General features: G+C 44.1%; 7 protein-coding genes across 7 annotated transcripts; 4 read left to right on the forward strand and 3 right to left on the reverse strand.

Moving 5' to 3' along the window:
- Positions 1-4395: 4395 nt before the first annotated feature.
- O0I10_005381 (uncharacterized protein) lies at positions 4396-4650 on the forward strand (the record flags this gene model as incomplete). Its single annotated transcript, XM_058485426.1, has 1 exon — positions 4396-4650. The coding sequence occupies one exon, from the start codon at positions 4396-4398 to the stop codon at positions 4648-4650; it is 255 nt and encodes an 84-aa protein (XP_058343912.1).
- Positions 4651-5863: 1213 nt separating this feature from the next.
- Positions 5864-7369, forward strand: O0I10_005382 (uncharacterized protein; the record flags this gene model as incomplete). The annotated part of the gene is made up of 4 exons (XM_058485427.1): positions 5864-5894; positions 5950-6971; positions 7027-7249; positions 7308-7369. 4 exons carry the CDS (start codon positions 5864-5866, stop codon positions 7367-7369), a joined length of 1338 nt encoding a protein of 445 aa, XP_058343913.1.
- A 180-nt stretch (positions 7370-7549) lies between these two features.
- Positions 7550-11521, reverse strand: O0I10_005383 (uncharacterized protein; the record flags this gene model as incomplete). The annotated part of the gene is made up of 14 exons (XM_058485428.1): positions 7550-8385; positions 8440-8557; positions 8615-8767; positions 8830-9011; positions 9081-9262; positions 9320-9494; positions 9551-9860; positions 9922-10206; positions 10267-10312; positions 10372-10427; positions 10481-10621; positions 10698-10780; positions 10852-11316; positions 11371-11521. 14 exons carry the CDS (start codon positions 11519-11521, stop codon positions 7550-7552), a joined length of 3183 nt encoding a protein of 1060 aa, XP_058343914.1.
- A 379-nt stretch (positions 11522-11900) lies between these two features.
- On the forward strand, positions 11901-12160 carry O0I10_005384 (uncharacterized protein; the record flags this gene model as incomplete). Its single annotated transcript, XM_058485429.1, has 2 exons — positions 11901-11998; positions 12055-12160. 2 exons carry the CDS (start codon positions 11901-11903, stop codon positions 12158-12160), a joined length of 204 nt encoding a protein of 67 aa, XP_058343915.1.
- Positions 12161-12375: 215 nt separating this feature from the next.
- Positions 12376-14381, reverse strand: O0I10_005385 (chaperone DnaK; the record flags this gene model as incomplete). The annotated part of the gene is made up of 3 exons (XM_058485430.1): positions 12376-13874; positions 13949-14259; positions 14335-14381. 3 exons carry the CDS (start codon positions 14379-14381, stop codon positions 12376-12378), a joined length of 1857 nt encoding a protein of 618 aa, XP_058343916.1.
- Positions 14382-15124: 743 nt separating this feature from the next.
- On the forward strand, positions 15125-17544 carry O0I10_005386 (uncharacterized protein; the record flags this gene model as incomplete). Its single annotated transcript, XM_058485431.1, has 6 exons — positions 15125-15194; positions 15283-15366; positions 15436-16032; positions 16108-16118; positions 16193-16293; positions 16356-17544. 6 exons carry the CDS (start codon positions 15125-15127, stop codon positions 17542-17544), a joined length of 2052 nt encoding a protein of 683 aa, XP_058343917.1.
- A 188-nt stretch (positions 17545-17732) lies between these two features.
- On the reverse strand, positions 17733-19926 carry O0I10_005387 (uncharacterized protein; the record flags this gene model as incomplete). The annotated part of the gene is made up of 8 exons (XM_058485432.1): positions 17733-17804; positions 17859-18054; positions 18124-18154; positions 18224-18346; positions 18409-18720; positions 18805-18895; positions 18975-19027; positions 19119-19926. 8 exons carry the CDS (start codon positions 19924-19926, stop codon positions 17733-17735), a joined length of 1686 nt encoding a protein of 561 aa, XP_058343918.1.
- Between the last annotated feature and the right edge of the window lie 364 nt (positions 19927-20290).

The raw sequence follows: 20290 nt of genomic DNA on the forward strand, positions 1-20290 counted from the left end.
TCCATGATTAAAGTAGGTTGATCCGAGCTGATTTGACTGAGCTACGGTCAAAGAGAGATTACATCACTCTGGACATAGAGTACGCTCGATGTAGCTCAACCGATGTAATCTTGTGTGAGCGTAACTCAGTCAAATCAGCTCGGATCAACCTACTTTAATCATGGAAATGAATGTCTAGAGCAGGAGCATCGTCCACCTACAATAGAATGCACAAAAGTTGGGAATGCACAAAAGTGTCTATTAGCTGCCAATGTATGATATAAAAGTGAGGGTTGCGTACCTTTCATGCATTGTCCCTGAAGTCCTGACTTTTTAGCTGAGTTACCCAAAGAGGTCCTTCTGCATCTTTGGCTCTCCAGGGTCTAGCTACTTGGCAATGAACAAAGACCACTTCTCATATAGCATCACGCTTACAAACATAAAGGTGCCTGTATCTCCGAACTTTACAATCAAACGTGGGGTTTTTATTAGAGCAATGTGCTCGGCTTGGCCAACTGCACCTTGGGTGCAAGTTTCATGATCAAGCTTGCCAATCCCAGATTTCGCAATGTCGCTACCAGCCAAACTGGATCTGAGGGTCAACCTCTTCAACGACGACGACCAAAAAATATTTTTTGGGCTGTTTGCGACATTGAACGCGAAACTTTCACACAAGGTGCTGTTGGCCGAGCCGAGCCCATTGCTCTAATAAAAACCTCACGTTTCATTGTAAAGTTTAGAGATACAGGCACCTTTATGTTTGTAAGCATGATGCTATATGAAGAGTGGTCTTCGTTCAATGTCAAGTCGCTGGACCCTGGCAGAGCAAAAGATGCAGAAGGACCTCTTTGTGTAACTCAGCTACTTTGCATGACTGGAAGGATGGAAGGATGATACTATATACTGTTGACAAAAGCCCGTACATTGCGAGCTAACAGCCATTTCTTCACAATAGCCACTGTTGTCCACTCTATGACATGTGGGCGATTCTCCTGCTTCAGACATTCATTTCCATGATTGGATTATGTTGATCCGAGTTGATTTGACCTAGATACGGCCAAAGAGGGATTACATCAATCCACACATCTAACCATGCTCTATGTTGCTCAACTGAAGTAACCTTGTATGAGCGTAGCTCAGCCAAATCAACTCGGATCAACATAATCCAATCATGGAAATGAATGTCTGAAGCAGGAGAATCGCCCACATGTCATAGAGTGGACAACAGTGGCTATTGTGAGGAAATGGCTGTTAGCTCGCAATGTACGGGCTTTTGTCAACAGTATATAGTATCATCCTTCCATCCTTCCAGTCATGCAAAGTAGCTGAGTTACACAAAGAGGTCCTTCTGCATCTTTTGCTCTGCCAGGGTCCAGCGACTTGACATTGAACGAAGACCACTCTTCATATAGCATCATACTTACAGCATAGTAAAAACATAAAGACACATGTATCTCCAAACTTTACAATCAAACGTGGGGTTTTTATTAGAGCAACCTGTTCGTCGGGGTCAAAGGAATCTTGTGTGCCAGTTTCACCTTCATCGTGGCCAATCGCAGATTTCGCAATGTCGCCACCAGCCAAAGTGGATCCAGGGGTCGACCTCTTCGACGACGACGACCAAAAAAATATTTTTTGGGCTGTTTGCGACATTGAACGCGAAACTTTCACACAAGGTGCTGTTGGCCAAGCCGAGCCCATTGCTCTATTCAAAACCCCACGTTTCATTGTAAAGTTTGGATATACAGGCGTCTTTATGTTTTACCTATGCTGTAAGCGTGATGGAGTTGCTTTTTCCTAGTGGATGGTGTCGGCTGCATTAACGGAAAGATGAAGAGCTGAGTGAAACGGCACGTGGTGGTTACACACACACGTCTTTGACAGGTTGCTACACAAATGGATGGTGATAATGATTGTCTTTAGGAAGGTATGTATGCGAGTTGGGGTACACATCATCCAATAAGGAAGGTGTGCCAATAGCAATAATAATGGTTTCATAACACATTTGGATGTAGGGGAAGGTCGAGCTGCGTAAACCAATTTGTACATGTAAACCCAATAATGAATTCAGTGCGCACGGACGTGGCAGTAAGATGTTATTGATGGTTCACTTTTTCTCTTCTCAAGGTCATCCTACTCCTCCTTATTGTATCACGAAAGGCATATACTTCTTGCGTGAACGATACATAAGCGAACCACCTTTATTATTCCATCTTCCAAGCTACATTATGTAATCCACAAGCTAGCAAAGTCCAAGTGTGTAATAAATAAATAATGCTTTATCCCATCTAGCTACATTGCCACCATCCTCGTCTTCGTCCTCCATCATCATTCGTACTCGTACTCGTACTGGTCAGCAGTCGTCAATCTCATCGTCACCAACTTCAATACCCAAAAAGCACAAAGAGGCCGACTAGGTATGCGTCAATTCCATCCCATCCATCATCATCTTCAACCGTATCCACATGACATGATCCATCCCTGCTGACAACGTGACAAGTAACCACAACCCTTGATCCTCATTTGCATTCATCCATCCACGATCACCATCGCAAACCCAACATGTTGGTAGAAAGGAGCCCCAGTGATTGCTGTTGATATGCCTCCTTGTCCATCCGATCCTTAGCCTCTTTCTCTTTGTTGGTCATGTTTGATTGCAGCTCAACCAGCTGAAGATTGCTTGTATTGTGGCGAAGTTGATGACTTATGGCTTCATCCAAAGTAGACATCACGTTCTCAATGCGTTGTATACACCCAATCCCTTCCATCCCATGCACCAAACCATCATTCAGATCCATCTCCATATCCACAAGAAGTCGTATGTATTGAACAAAGTTGCTATGCGTGTACAATGACTATCTGCTATCCACGTGACAAGGTCGTAAGACAAGTTGCTGCAAGGGAAGAACACTGTTTGAGACAATGGACTGAAGACATCGCTAATGGCAACCGCTTGAATGAATGTTGTTACGTTTGATTGTGGCAGAGGAGCGTGCAAGAGCGTGTAGTGAAACGCGGTTGTTGTAGTGGGGTGCACACGCCATGGACAAGCCATTCAGTCCAAGCCTTTCGAATCAAGAGAGTTTAGGGTTGACATGATGGGTTGAAGCAGGACAATCGTTCGCAGGTGGTAGTTGTATACTTCAATGAGCAATAGTTGAGAATGGGAGCAAGAGACAAGAGGTTGTGGGAGTGGAAGGAGTGGGAACTTAAAGAGGTCGGACACTTCTTGTATAAATGCATGAACACTGTACATCAATCCTTGATTATGAGATTTCCCCTTTCGAACCTGAAACTTTCACACAAGGTGCTCCTGGACATGTTGATCAATTTTGTTCTCATAAAGACCTCACGCTTCATAATGAAATTCTAAATGGGATCGTCCGCCAATGAACGGATGGGCATACATATAAGTAAGGTCGACGGCCCATGAGCTGGAGATTTCCCATCTCGGGATTGAAACTTCCACACAAGATGCTCTAGGACACGCTGATCAATATTGGTCTCATAAACCCTTTAACCTTTATTATGAAAATGTTGAGAAACAGGCAGCTTTATGTTTTACCTACACTCTGTAATAAGCGTGATGTAGCTGTTGCTGCTAATTGATTGTGCCGAGAGCACAAGTATAGGCAAGGTGCTCTCAGGGTGAAATGGCACGTGGTGGTTACACACGCGTCGTTGACAGGTTGCTGCATGATTATCAGAGGAAGCCGTTAGACCAACCTTGTCGTGGTTACATCACATTCACGCTTGTGTACTTTTCTTATCAACTATGAAGATGCCAACAATTCCTCTTTTAACGAACAATTACATAGACATCCTCCAACAGCATCTTGTTTCGTAAAACTTGAGCACAGCAAGTGATTTGATGATTGATGCCATTGTTGGATCACCTTGTCTATCTCAGATTCTGATTCATGCATGCACCATCACCGATCACACCAAGGCTCTCTGTAAAGGCCAAGCTTTATCATTCTTTGTGGTCACAGAAACACCCACGCCCACCGTGCACATATAAACAACATGAATGTTGTCGCCCATCGCTTCTCTCCCACACATTTCTTTCTTCCCATCATATCACTCTTTAATTACTGACACCTTCAAAATACCTTGGTGAGTATTACATTTGGATGGTAGTTTTATTTGTGAGTGATCCATGTACTCATATGTGTGAAGATCTTTGGCCTTTCATTGTTATCCTCCTTGCAGCATTTCCACTGTGGCCATTGTGGTATTAGCTCTTCTGATGAGGTGAGAGCTAATCATTTTGTTTTATGAAGCACAAACTTACATTCCTTTTGATATAGCTACATCCTGAGATGCATATGCAAAGCTGTATTAGGTCGCACAGTCTACTACAGCCCTCATGAAGTGATCTAATAACCGCTTCCTACATTTGGGTAATCAACCTCTATGGTCAATTTGTGGGTCGACATCTGCCACCCAATGAAGATGGAGCAGAGTGGAGAAATTTTCGACTTTTATGAAGTCGATTTTTCTCAATATGAAGTTTCGGATCAAGGGGCCATTCGTCATCATATACATACAGCATACGCATTCAAACGACAGGATTACAATGCCGATGTCAAGTGTGACATCAATCATATCAATCGCATCCGTGATGACAATCGGGCGGAGAATCCTTCAATGGATCTCTTTTGGGGCTGATGTGTGTATGGTAGTTGTTGTAGTAGTAGACGTGGTGGGAGTAAGCGATACCCGATGAGGGTTGTTTATACACATCCAAAGTATAAAAAGACGATGCCAGGCGGAAAGACCCTCACCAAAAGAGGATTGGGTGTTTCATTATGTGTAATCCAGGCTGTCCAGCGAAGCCGTACCATTACACTACTCGATCAAGAGATGGTCAAGCTGCATTGTCTACATACAGTATCGCTCTCGTAGGTGCTTCCATCATGCTTAATGACAATGAGCCACCACAGAAGCTACCACAATACTCCAGACATAGTGACAAGAAAAAGCACAACATCTCTGTAAATTGAGTATCATTGTATGATCCCGTAAATGGTCTATATACACATCAAAATAAATACGAGTTGTCATGGTATCACTGAAGAAGAACCAGGAAACTGAGATTGGATAGTTACCTAGGATATGACGAAGCTGTTCAGATTTTCATTCAAAGGGCAGAAGACTACATGATGAAGGCGGCGATGAGGAATCCCATGAAGTGAGGAAAAGGTCCAAATTAGATCACATGATTCCTATTGCAAGATATTGATTCATTTACCGATGCATCATCATACGCAATTTGGGACCGTAAACAAGATACGATTCTATTGACTTTGCTTGTAAATCATATATCATTGACCAATCGTATATTATTAGCTGTTGTACAAGTACGAGGAATGCGTTGATCTCGTTATTAAGACGTTCGTCGGCATCGCTGCGTTTGAAAGACATGCATAAATAATCCTTCTTCCATACACTACTCATAAGGTAAGTGAGACAATAGAATGTGCAATGCGTTGGTGGGCACTTACTAGGAGTATATCTGATCTCCAAATCTTCATCACAACACCAGATACCATCACCACCACATATGTAAATCACAAAGGAAAACAATAATTGTACTTCACAGCATTTCTTTGTAAGAAGAATATCGATATGTCCTTTATGCCGAAGACGGAGTACATGTGCTATGAAATAAGTGTACGATGATGACTGGCAGTAATTGAAATGTGCACTATTACAACACCTTTAGTATGATGAGAGGGGGCCATCTTGCTGTATTTGGTATCGTTGTTTACAAAGGATCGACATCAGAAAATGGCGAAACGACCGACAGCGGAGAGGGTCAACTTGTGTTCTTTTACATTCTTGCATAATCTCTTCCCAGCAGCCGCACACACGTAATATTATGTCTTCGCAACCAGTACAAGATGAGCTTGGTGGGTGCCATTTCTAGTGTCATTGGGGTCATTGTCTAACAGCGATAGTGAATAGGCAAGTACCTGTCAAGGAAGGAGAGTCCTACTACTTCAAGACCTGGTGGCAATCTCAAAGGGCCAAGACCTCCCGTTAAGCCCGCAGCTTGGCGATCACCTTCAACAAACTACAATGCAGCACGCAGTGATCTCGTGTATCCAATGAGCAAAATGAATGTCAAGGAGGAAGCTAGCAGCAACCTTGGTGAACAAGTACAGCGACTACAGGAGGCTGTAGGTGATGCTATCCATGACCAGTCGACAGCAGCAGCACCACCATCACAACAACAGCCAAAGCGTACTAGTCGAGGTGCAGCTGATGCCTTTGAAGCATCATTATCAAGACGATCCATACCACGTCCACCAGCAGCCGAACAACAAGAATTACCATCATCACCAGGACCTCGGTCACCACCACCACCACCACCAACTATACCAACCAAACCACTGGGACTTGGCAACCCACCACCGAAACCACCATCCAAACCTTCTTTCATGTCATCACCTCCTACAACGACAACAACTACAACATCCATTTCTCCAACCCCATCAGATATCAACAAAGTGAGCGTACCAAATCCAATTTATATGGGGACTCTTTGTGCTGGATGTGATAAACCAATCGCTGGTCGGATGGTGCGTGTAGAACAAAGACAATGGCACGTTGATTGTTTCCAATGCAAGCATTGTGGACAAGATCTCGAGCATGTGGCGTTTCATACCAAGGATGGCTATCCATATTGTGCATTGGATTTCCATGAGTTATTCAGCACGCGATGCGATTATTGTAACACGCCCATTGAGGAGAAATCGATTAGCGCTCTTGGCAAGCATTATCACGTGGGTCACTTTTTCTGTCGAGAATGCAGCAAGCCCTTTGATGAATCAAGTGCATTCATGGTCCATGATGGTCATCCCTATTGTGAAAAGGATTACATGCGCAAGTTTGGTCATAAATGCATGGGATGTAGCGAGTACATTACCGGCGAATTCTTGGTTGCTTTGGATGGTGATTGGCATAAGGATTGTTTCGTTTGTGCAGTAAGTGTTCTTTGTGGATGTGTATGGTGATGGTATTCATTGTCTTTGTTGAAAGGATTGTGGAAAGGCCTTTACATCAAACAGCTTTTTTGTCCGCAACAACAAACCTTATTGTGAACACCACTACAAGCATCCATTGAACCCTGGTACCGCCAAAATTTGTCGCCATTGCAAAGAAGTCATAGATGGTCGAGCAGTGTCAGCCTTCAACCAAGATTATCACCCGCATCACTTTCAATGTAACAAGTGCAATAAGCTGCTTTCAGCTAGGGTGCCAGGTACGTTGATGATTTATCACCTACATGACGATCACCTTGGATAACATCCATATAATAGGCATGTGGCAAGAAGGTGCACCTGGCGAATTGATATGCAAGATGTGTGCACGTCGGCCATAAACCTACGTAGTCTAATGGATAATAAAAGTTGGTTTATCTTTGTCTCTAAGTATGTATCCTCTAAAGCATCCACCTTGCAGTCCATAAAAGTGTATATGTATATAGCAATATTATTATAAAAAAGTTATACATGCATAAACTATGGTTTGGATTAGGTAATATGTACAAATGGGAACGAAGCTATTCTTTGGCAACAGTACGGCTTGCTCGGGCTTCAGAATTAAATCCATCACGCATCTTCTCAACCCTGCTCCTGACGAAATCCGTACCACGTACAGCCTTGCGTAAAACAAACAATCTCGGGATCTTGTGAGGCTTATTGTAATCCCTAAGGTCCTTGAGGTACTCTTGTTCCGCGTCTTCCTCTCCTTGTAGCGTACTATTGTTTTCATCATTCTCTTCTTGTTCATCGCCATACACGTCCGAGAGCTCAGTTGCTTGTGATCCACGATGTGCTTCCTCTTGCTGTGCTTCCTCTTCTTCGATCAATTGACGTGCCTTGTTGCGTAACGTTTCATCTCGGAAGGGATCAGCACCCAACATATCCATACGGAAATGACGCAAATTCGTGTGAACAGGAGAGAATCCAGGTAGGATCATGAATCTGATTTTCATTTGGCCATAAGGTGCATCATCAGGGCTCCAGTCATCCTCGTTTTTGTTGCATTCTTTTTCCGACAATGGATCATACAAGCCAATGGTAGCCTCTTGCCAATTGCCATCGCATACAGTTTTGAGCCACAAGCGACCCATAGCCTTGGAGCTGGTAATGCTGCCTTGTTGAACGTTCACATACAATGCTGTACGATATCGCATCGTCAGTGGGAAATACATGGGTCGTTTGGACCATACGATCTCGCCATTTTCATTGCGCAAATCACGTGTCTTGAGCCGTTTCATAATGACAGGATCAACATTGAGAGAGAGCATGGCTTTGATAAAACGTAGATGGTCCGTAGAGAAAGGGCTCTTGAGATTGACGAAGCGCACTTGTTCAATGATCATGGTTCCAACATCTATCATCATATATGAGCATCTTGGTCAACCCAAACATTTTGTATTTCATGTACCTGATCCTTGTAATTCTCGTGGCAATGACAGCTTGACGGGCTTGTATTTTAGATTCATCAACACCTTGCCAAAACCAATGCCATTGGCTAATGCAACCCATTTCTCGGCCTCTTTGTACTATGGATCCGTGTTACTACTAATGACCACCCCTATTTCCATCCTCGACTCGCATACCTTGTCCTGTTGATCCACAAACATATCACTGAGGTAAAATACACGAGTACCAAGCACTGGATCACGTTCCAAGTCCATGCTAGCTTTGACTGAGATACGGAGGAAGGTCGTTTCATAGTCCTTAATAAAGTGCTCTGAGATGGCATTCCAATGCTATATGTTTATACAGTCATAAGTAACAAGTGTATGACAATCGATCCATCGAATAAACTTACAGGGCTGGAATTGCGTAGTTTTGCTCTCGATTCATAGACTTTGTGATCATTGATATAGAGCACGGCATAAGGGTTGACGATCTGATTATGGCTGTAAGGGTGCTTCAAGTCGTCGTCGGCCAACATTTCGGGATCAGCAATCTCCAAATCAGCAGCTTCAGTAACTTGGACCGATAAAATGCCTACATTGCATTAAATTAATCAGCTTTGTCGTTGGCTATTTCCCCCTCCTCCTCCGCAAATAATCATACCGCATTTGTGAATCGGATTCCATTCTTCTTTCTCGAGACGCTTCACCTCTTCCGATTTCTTTTGCAAACGAGTCATGAGCGAATCAGGTGGAGCTGCAAAGTATTTTGGATGGAATGTCATGCGATAACTGAGCTTCGTTTCAGATTCTTCTATTGTAGGCTTTCCATCCAAGGGGGCCCAACTTTATATAAAGATGAGTATACACGGCCACTCCATTGTTGTTAAAAAGGTATCTTACCCATCAAAGATCACTCTTTCCTCCTTGTCCCAATCCACAATGTTCCCAAGGTCATCCAACTTGGCACGCACAATATCTCGGATAGGTGTTGAATGACATCCCCACTCATCATCAGGCTTGACTTTGTCGGCATCCCATACTTTGACATCAAGAGTGGCATCGGATGCGATATCCTCTGTGGAAAGAAACGTTAGCATCTTGTTGATAAGGACACTATGATCGCGTACATACCTTCATAAACAAGGACATAGAGATTTTCATTCCATCGAGGATCTTCATCATTGGTGAGCACACGTGTGGATGGCGCAAACTTTTTCCGGGTGCTGATATTGACTGTGCCATAAGCATCTTCCATATCCTCCAAATTGGTAATCGTTGGCGAACGCGTTGCTTTCCTTATTTCAACCTTGATCACACCCAAAGCCTCTGTATCCAATACATTCATCAATTCTTGCACATCCACCGTCATTGATTTTGGATCCACCAGGCCGGCAAAGCCCAACTTGACAGCTTCATTGACAATCGATTGCATCATTGGCAGCTGATAAAGGTTGTCCAATGAGTGATCATCCATTCCACAAGTCCCAAGCAAGTTTACTTACCCGCATGACATTCAAGTGCTTTGACATTGGCATAACACCCGTCTCAATCGAGGGAGGCTTGATAAATGAAACGGTGACCTTTGAAACAAAAGGCATATCGGGCGAGGTGAGGATCTTGAAACGAAGCTTGCCTCTGAATTTGGTAAGCTCGGCTTTGATATCCACAGGTGCCTTGAGACCCGTTTTGAATCGGATGGCAATACCAGGTGGGGCGCCTTGGATGTTGCGTACAGAAGAGGAAGATGCCACTGGATTGGCTTCAAAGATAAATGATGCCTCCCCAAACTATTTTTTTAATCATAGGTTAGATTCCACGATCCATGGTTTCCCTTTATGTCTACTCACAATAGCCTCTGGTGGTTGATGTGCGGATGGCTGGAATACGCGTATCCTATAAATACCATCAATGAGTAAAAGGTGATAAGCCCATTGGAAATGAAAGGTACGAACTTTTGAACACGAGGCGCGTGTACACCAAGATCAAAATCTGTCACCTTGACACCTTTCTGAAACAATCATATTAGACCTTAAGTCTCATGATCCCATTACTGATACTTACAACAAGCGCAGGTGCCACACTTTGCAATGCATCTTCAAGGATGTCTTCAACCATGACAAAGATACTAGGATCAATGCTCCGCCAAATCTTGTCGAGCATGTAATTGAGCCATTCCACCGTTTCGCCTTGTGCTTCACGAAGCTAAAAAGGGAAACAATGTCAATGTGATGATCTTGACAAGGGGTTGTTGTTGATGCATTAATGTTTACACACATACCGTTTTAGCGCCTTCCATCTTTTCAAGCTGCCAATCCAAACCTTCCTGCGTCTCGGTACCAAATACCCAATATGCCATAATGCCTAATGGATGGTAGCACAACAATGACATCAGCATGATGAGTGATTCCATTGTATCCCACATTACAACATACCTGCACCAACAAAGAATAATCCAACGATGTAGCCGGCATTCAAACGTCCAATAAAGTAGCATATGACAGCAGCAATCACCAAGTATTTGAGTGCATTCAATTGTAGCCCTTTGACCAATTGCTTGGGTTCTGCTGGAAGAAGCGGTTGTGGAAACTGTAATTTGTAACTGTGCTCGATCAACTCTTCTGGAATGGATTGCTGTTCCTCTTCTTCCTTTTGACGACCAGCAAATGTGTTGAATACAGTGCCAGGAAGCCCTACTACTTGACCAGGGAGTGCGGTGATTTGGCTTGGAAGGGAACCGACACGCGTGGTGACTTGACTTGCCACTTGATCAGCATGCGTGGCCACTCGTTGTGCAAATTGATCAGCGAATTGACCACCTGGAACATTGGATACCACTCCTTTGACACGCTTTCGTAATCCAAATCGAGAGGAGCGATTATCAGCAGGCTCATTGATAGCTGTTGTGATTCATTGTTCAGTGGTTGATTGTTTTTATTCGATAAAAGACTGACCTTGGTTGGCTTCGATTGAACCCGTATTTTCAGTGATTGATTCTAAGCGCTTGCTGCTGTTGTTGTTATTGGTGTAAGGTGGTGTGGGTGGTGCATCGGATGGGATGTTGTTGATGGTGGTTGCTGTTTTATTGGGCACCCTTGCTTGCATGAAAATGATATATAAAATGTAAGGAAGAAAAGCGTGTTATGCAGATGCTGGGGTCTCGGGCCATATTTGTGCATTTGAAACAACCACTTACATGGTAGGTAGGGCCACCCTCTCTTTGTTTCGGCAATATTTACTCTTCCATAACCTGATGATATCAATGCGCATCATGATGATCCCAAGGACACTCCTGAGTGAGAGAAAGAAAGAAGGGGTAAAGGGATGAAGATCAATGAACAATGAACAATGAACAACCACCATGGCCATATGCAAGCAAGCATCCCTGTGTGGCTTACCGTCAATGGCACGTGCTCTATTTGCAAGTGGGACACAAGCACAAGCACCTCTTTTGACGTCTCTTTCATTCCACATTCCCTTGGCCATGTTCTCGCAACGAGCGATAAATCTCATTCTTGCTGTCGGCATTGGTGTCGGTACAGGTGTTTATGTCTTCCAACCTCTCTTGAAAGAATACGAAGCGTGAGTACATTCTATGCCAATGGCGTTCCCCCAATGTTGACATTTTGTTTTCCTAGTGAGACTCACGGTACATGGATGCGACCTGGTGACGAAGACAAGTTGAAAAAGATAGAAGGAACCCAAAAGTCCAATAGTAGCGGTAGTAGTAATAGCAATGTATGATCATCCTCAAGAAGTAAAGAAAAGAAAGAGTCCCATAAGCTTTTTATATCTCTCAAATGTTTAAACATTTATTGTAAAACTACAATTGTCTATGCAAAAGGATGGGTCTTTACACAATTCCAATGCAGAATGGGAGGGTGATTATAGGTAGGATGCCGAAAGAAAAAGAAAATGTGCTTTTTGTATTGGGTTTAGAACAAGATGGACGACGCAATTTAGCGACGAGTGGAGTAGACGTGAGCGAAAGCACGGGTGGTAGCGCGCTTCAACTTGGTCTGAGCACCCTTGATGTCATCAACGGAAGCATCCTCAGAGGAGATATCCATGAATTCCATAGCCTCAGCAAGGGCAGTCTCGATGGCCTCACGGTCACCACGACGAAGCTTCATGCTGACGTTGGGATCAGAGATGTTGTTCTCAACTTGGTAGACATAGGACTCAAGGTCTTGCTTGGCTTGAACAACGGCTTCACGCTTCTTGTCGGATTCAGCGTTCTTGGCAGCATCTTCAACCATACGGTCAATATCAGCAGCAGAGAGACGAGTAGAGTTGGAGATGGTGACATCAGCCTTGCGACCAGTGGTCTTGTCTTGAGCGGTGACCTTCAAGATACCGTTGGCATCCAAGTCAAAGGTACAGAGCAATTCAGGAGTACCACGGGGAGCAGGGACCAAACCGTTGAGAGAGAATTCACCCAACATGTTGTTTTCCTTGGTCATCAAACGTTCACCTTCGTAGACAGGGAAAGTGACAGTGGTTTGGTTGTCAGCAGCAGTGGTGAAGACCTTGGACTTTTGGCAAGGGATAGGAGTGTTACGGGGAACAACAACAGCCATGATGCCACCTTGCATCTCAACACCAAGAGAAAGAGGGACAACATCAAGCAAAAGGAGGTCTTGAGTCTTCTCGTTACCAGCTTGGTTGGTAAGGACAGCAGCTTGGACAGCAGCACCATAAGCAACAGCCTCATCAGGGTTGATGGACTTGTTAAGCTCCTTGCCGTTGAAGAGATCTTGGAGAAGAGATTGGATCTTGGGGATACGGGTAGAACCACCAACCAAGACAACTTCATCAACATCCTTCTTGTCAACCTTGGCATCCTTCAAGACACGCTCAACAGGCTCAACAGTGTTGGTGAAGTGGGTGGAGTTGATCTCCTCGAACTTAGCACGAGTGATGGAGGATTGGAAATCAATACCCTCAAAGAGAGAATCAACTTCAACGGTGGTTTGAGTAAGCGAAGAAAGAGTACGCTTAGCGCGCTCGGAAGCAGAACGAAGACGACGAAGAGCACGAGCATCACCAGTGATATCCTTCTTGTGCTTACGCTTGATCTCTTGGACAAAGTGGTTGACAAGGGTGTTGTCAAAGTCCTCACCACCCAAGTGAGTGTTACCAGCGGTAGCCTTGACAGCGAAGACACCACCAGAGATGGTCAAAAGAGAGACATCGAAGGTACCACCACCCAAATCGAAGATAAGGACGTTGCGCTCCTTCTTGTCATTGGCATCCAAACCATAAGCAATGGCAGCAGCAGTAGGCTCGTTGATGATACGGAGGACTTCCAAACCGGCAATGGTACCAGCATCCTTGGTAGCTTGACGCTGGGAGTCGTTGAAGTAAGCAGGAACAGTGACAACAGCCTTGGTGACCTTCTTGCCAAGCTTAGCCTCAGCAATTTCCTTCATCTTGATCAAGACCATGGAAGAAATTTCTTTTTGATTTCGAGGTCAGCCATCCTATATTTTCCCAATTCCAAGCCAACAACAATGAAAAAAAAATATTTACCTTGAGCAGAGAAAGTCTTGGTCTCACCCTCGGATTGGACTTGGATCTTGGGGTTACCATTGTCATCAATGACGGTGAAGGGCCAGTTGGTCATATCATCCTTGACCTCAGGATCATCGAAACGACGACCAATAAGACGCTTGGCATCGAAAACGGTGTTCTTGGGGTTCATGGCAGCCTGGTTCTTGGCAGCATCACCAATGAGACGTTCGCTTTCAGAGAAAGCAACGTACGAGGGGGTAGTGCGGTTACCCTGCTCGTTGGCAATGATTTCAACACGTTCGGATTCCCACACACCAACGCAGGAGTAGCTATCATGGAACACACACATACATGTCAATCCCAATGTCCTTCTACTCTTTTAACAATACATCTTTGATCCTTACGTTGTACCAAGATCGATACCAATAGCACCCTCGTATTCGGCAGACATGTTTAAAGACTTGAGGAGAGAGAGAAGGAAAGAGGAGGATTGCCCTGGCTGCCGTGCCTTGCTCTCAAGAAAAAATAATTTTTCAAGCTGCGAAGTGTAAGCCACCCAAAAGTCTCGCATGCGGCTGCCATCAGTTGCCATTCGTTAAGTGGCACTCTACCCTCTTTCTATTGGTGAGATAATGGCGGGTGGCAGATTCTTACGAGCTTGACAAATGAGCACTCTACAAAGGGTGCCTTTTTCAGAAAAATAAAATGGTATCCTAGACAACACACAATGTGATGGCAACCAATGGAAATAAAGCAACACAAACCTTTAGCCTCCCACCCCCCTCTTTCATTGTATAGAGTTTGGTGAATGGAAAATCTGGCAATCCGTCATGATTTTTTGCCCTTTGATGTCCCCTGTGTTACAAATCAGGAATGCATGTGCAACGCAGCACCCCGCATTTCATTATCATATGCTTTTTGAGATGAACAAAAGTCAACAATAAAACATAATGTATGCGTTGATGAATGTCATTTAAAAGCTGCATATACAAAGTCATTGTTTATAGAATTATTTTCAACTGCGACTGATATCGCTTACAAAGTGGATATGCTTACGGATTAAAGTTACTATTCCAACGAGTATCGGAGAGACCTGTTGCTGATGACACTGCAAAATCGGCTTTTGAAAAGGACGCTTTTATTTGCTCCAAATGACCCACAGGGTCAACTTGTCCTCTTTCTTCCCCACACAACATGAGCCCAAAACTAAACCTGGAGAAACAACTACAAGAACTTCCAAACACCAAGAGAGAAGGCGAAACAGGTATGCAAAGGAGTTCATCCCACTACTGCCAATGCAGCATGTACGTATGTAACTATGATGATTGACATGATGCATTGTTCTTTTGTAGCCGTCTATCGTAATGCACTTTACCCCGATCTTATTGAACGTATTGAGCCCAATGTGAAGACGATGTATGATGTCTTCCGTAGAGGTAACGTAATAAAAAGAAAACCAAGTAGGCTGGGAATCTCACATTTATTCACATTTGTGTTACATTCAGGTCTCAAGCAATCTCGTGATCGTCCATGCTTAGGCCATCGTCCTATTGTCAATGAAAAGACCGGTCAACGTGGTCCCTATGTCTGGCAAACCTATCGTCAAGTAAACCACCGCATTACCAACTTTGGCTCTGGTCTCATCAACCTCATCAACCATACGCTCAACGATTCGCGTACCCGCAACATCCCCATTGGCATTTGGGCTGTCAATCGTCCTGAATGGACTATCACCGACCTTGCATGTGCTGCCTATGGCATGTACGTCGTCTCCTTGTATGACACGCTTGGCCCCGACACGGTTGAATATGTCATGAACCATGCAGAGATTGAAACGGTGGTTGTCTCAGCCGATCATATCGCAGACCTTCTCAAGCTTCGTCACAAGCTGCCCAAGTTGCGTGCTATTGTCTCCATGGATGCTTTGGATCTTGATTCTCCCTCAGGCCGTGGCACCGTTTTCAAGGCATGGGCTGAAGAAAAGGGCGTCCTCCTCGTCGACTATCCTACCCTTGAAGAAGCTGGCAAAAAGAATCGTCGCTCCTTCAACCCCAGCAAGCCTGAAGATCTCGCTTTTATCATGTACACCAGTGGTACTACAGGTAAGAAACGCAACTTTTTGGGTGGGAAAAACAATGGCATGTGATCATAATGTACTCATGTATGATGATAATTAGGCATGCCCAAGGTATATATCATATCCATTGGAATATCAACTAGGTGTTACATAGGTGGATGGGAAATGCTAACATGGATGTATAGGGTGCTATGTTGTCCCATCGCAACTTTGTCTCTGCTATCTCGGCTACCACCATTAGCTTAGGTCAATATCAGGCTGACGATGTCTCCATTTCGTATTTGCCGTGAGTACATATATATGATGTCGTGGTTGGGGATATCAAACTAATCGATGATGATATAACAGCCTTGCCCATATCTTTGGTCGTCTTGTTGATATGGCATGTTTGACTCGTGGCAATCGTCTTGGCTATTTCAGTGGTGATGTCAATGGCATTGTTGAAGATATGCAAATGCTCAAGCCCACCATTTTCCCCTCTGTGCCTCGTCTCTTGAATAAGGTCTATGGCAGCATTGTGCAAAAGACGGTGGATGCTCCTGGTACCAAGGGTGCTATTGCTCGTCGTGCTGTTGCTACCAAGCTCGCCAATTTGGAAGCTGGCAATGGTTACACTCACGCATTTTGGGATCGTCTCATCTTTAACAAGGTCCGACAAGCTTTGGGTGGTCGTGTGCGTTACATCGTCTCCGGCTCTGCTCCTATCGGTAAAGATGTGATGCAATTCCTTCGTGTTGTCTTGTGCTGTGATATCCGTGAAGGCTATGGTGCAACCGAAACATGCGCTTCAAGTACCGTTCACAATGAAGGTGAATACTTGGCTGGTCATATTGGTGTTCCTTTCAACTGTAACGAGATCAAGCTTGTGGATGTGCCCGAAATGGATTATTTGTCCACTGATCCTAACCCCCGTGGTGAATTGTGCATTCGTGGTCCTAACGTGTTTATGGGTTACTACAAGAATGAAGAAAAGACCCGTGAAGCCTTGGATGATGAAGGATGGTTCCACACTGGTGACGTTGCCATGATCAATGAACGTGGTTGCATTGTCATTATTGATCGCAAAAAGAACATCTTCAAGCTTGCTCAGGGTGAATACATTGCTCCCGAAAAGATCGAGAACATCTACGCCAAGGATCCTGTTGTTGCTCAATTGTACGTACATGGTGACTCTTTGCAAAGCTGCTTGGTTGGTATCCTTGTTCCTGATCCTGAAGCTCTCAACACCATCGTTGCCACCAAGTTGCCCCATGTTGCTTCCAAGAAACTCAGCTATCAAGAATTATGCAAGAACCGTGAGGTCCACAAGGTCGTTTTGGAGCAACTCACCCGTGTTGGCAAGAAGGCTGGCTTGCGTGGTTTCGAATTCATGAAGGCTATTTACCTCGAATCATCGCCTTTCACTATTGAGAATGACCTTCTCACCCCCACTCTCAAGGTCAAGCGTCCCCAAACTGCCAAGTTTTATGAACAACAAATTGCCGATCTTTATGCCGAGATTGCTTCCTCTTCCGAACCTGCTCGTGCTAAGCTGTAGATTATATTACTCCCTATCCGTGTCTTTAGTTTCATACCATACACCGATCATATTAAAAATGGTTTTTGTTTCGAAACGATGGATGGCATTTTAAAGGTGATCGACAAATGCATGCGTTTTATCTCTATTGCAAAATGCAGGTATATATACAAAGAATGGGAGGATAATAGATAATAGATAATGGATCATCAAATGGCATCGTATGCATTACACATGTCACCAACAGGAAGGCATGCTAGAAACTTGCACCATGAGCATACCTATAAGGTGATCAGCAAAAGGCATCTAGTAGCAGCAACCTATGTATCATTTACCTCTTTAGGGGATTTGCCCTTGTAAAAGGCATCGAGCAACAAGTAGCATGCTACAATAAGCAGAACGAATGCGACCAAACGCGTCATCCAAAGGAAGATACGTCGAGCTCGGGATGATGTATCGGCTGTTGGCATCACAATGACAGCCATAAGAAGACCTGCAATCAATCCACCCACGTGTGCAAAGTTGTCTGGCCTATCATACATGATGATATTAAAACCTCCATTCTCCTTTTACGTGCTCCCCCAACTCAACAAGACCTACCCTGGCAAATATCCATAACCCAAACCTAAGGCTGTTGTAGATCATGAAAAGGACATATGAGCATCCAAACACACGGTTACGTAGCCTATACAACGCTTACCTGTCAAGCATATTAGCTTGAACAACTCCCATCCAGCATCTGGAATAAGTCCCCAACTGCGTACCAAGTCTACTAGCAAGAGCACTGTAACACCAAAGAGCGATGCAGAGCATCCCATGGTTGCTTTATATCACGTGTTAGAAAACCAAGTCAACGTTCCCCCTCCTTTTCCAAAAACAACATACCACTGACAGCTGGCGAAAAGGTGGTGCTTGTAACGTAGCCAACAGTACCAGTGATACACCATACAAAGCCATAGCGGATAGGATTAAGCCTTCGTTCGATACGTCTTCCGATTCCCAAATGGACAAGCATGTTGATGAACAAATGCACGATACCAGAATGAACAAAGAGAGCCGTGACAATGCGATAGAGTTGATTGGGCGCATCATGTGACATGCCACAGATCTCCTGAATTGGGCAACTGGTGCTGTTATCGTTACTCGTGTGCAAGGTCAAGATCAAGTCTGGCATAGTGGGCCCATGGTTGTTTGCATCTATGTAGTCGTTTAAGTGCAAATTAATAAAGAGCTTAAAGTGACATGTGGTGTGTATTATTCATTTCATTTCATTCATCATACCGGTTTGATTGGGGCACACAAAGTTGGCAGCAGCCTTATCATCGAATGATCGCATGCATGGTGCATAATGGGCTCCCACTTGAACCAAGGCCTAGGATGATGAAGATGATGATAAAATAAGCATTCTTATTCATATACAACAACATGATGTTGACCACCACCAAACCAACCTGTGTCGAAGGACCCAGCATCATATTGAAGGGAGATGTTTCAAATACATTGCCTATAATAATGATACCGGAGACAAGGGGACCCCCACCCCCGATCATGATATTAATTATCATAAAATGATCCTTTGTGTCACCAATGCTTACCTGTCATGGATCGGTTGTTTATCACGCTGATGACAAAGACCACCACCATGCCGATCGCACTTAGGTACGAGAAGAAAGGGAACCACACTCGACGTTGTCGTAATGATTTAAACATTGCTTCACGTCTCATCATCTCTTGCTCTGGTAACGCTTTTGCTTTTTCATCCATTGTGGTATGAATCGGCACCACCGTACTTGCACATGAGACATTGTCCTGAGCCGAAGTTAATGGTATCTCCTTGAATTGATGATTGGGTGATGGTGTTTCATTTTTGTTGTTGTTGTGTAGAGTAGTAGTAGCAGCAGCATTTGGATGTGTTGTTGTTGTTGTATCCACTTGTTGTTGTGATGGGAAATATGCAAGCTCGTGTTTGGAATGCTGTTTGGAATGCTGTTGTTCTTCTATAGGAGCGGGTGTTGTCATGTTGTTGTATGCCAATGGATGTGCAGTTTGAAATGGTGAATGGTATGCAGCCACAGGCGTGACAGGGGTAGTACAATAATTGGCATCATAATATCGTAGCACTGAATCATAACGTGATCTCATGGATCCTGGTTGCTGTTGTTGGTGGTAGTTGTATTCTGATGACAATGTACCATAAAAACTTGGGTAAGGTGTACGACCTAATCCAGCTCTTGAAGGATAGGTTTGTCCAAGAGCATGGTATGACTGTGTCATGTCAGGTGGAGAGACACCCATTTCCAGCTGCTGCTGTTGTTGTTGCTCATCATCACGCTGTTGCTGTTGCTGCTGTATTGTTGTTCCCTTGCGCTTTGCAATGAAATCATTCCACCAGTGAGATGCCATTGATGTGTGATTTGTGATGAATATGAAAAAGACAACAAGAAAAGAAGGAGGGGATCGAGCAGCCAAATGCTTTATAACTCGCTGACATTACGCGCATATTGCAATTTAAATGGTATGTTGATGATGGGCTGTGCTAGATCAACAGTGAATTGATCACATATTTGGTGCTTCCATGCTGGATACTGGATTAGGGATGGATCACCTTGATTGCCATGTCGCACAATAAATGGATGGGTGTTCATGGCCCAGGTATACGGTTCATCCAATCTTTAAGAAAAAGGTCCAAACCACTGGATATTGCATTGTTATTGTACCCACACTTCAAGATGGTGTTAAGCTTCTAGTCTCTAAAGAGCGAGAGAGA

The sequence above is a fragment of the Lichtheimia ornata genome (genome assembly GCF_029851405.1).
Source record: "Lichtheimia ornata isolate CBS 291.66 chromosome Unknown scaffold00021, whole genome shotgun sequence".
Taxonomy (NCBI): Eukaryota; Fungi; Mucoromycota; class Mucoromycetes; order Mucorales; family Lichtheimiaceae; genus Lichtheimia; species Lichtheimia ornata.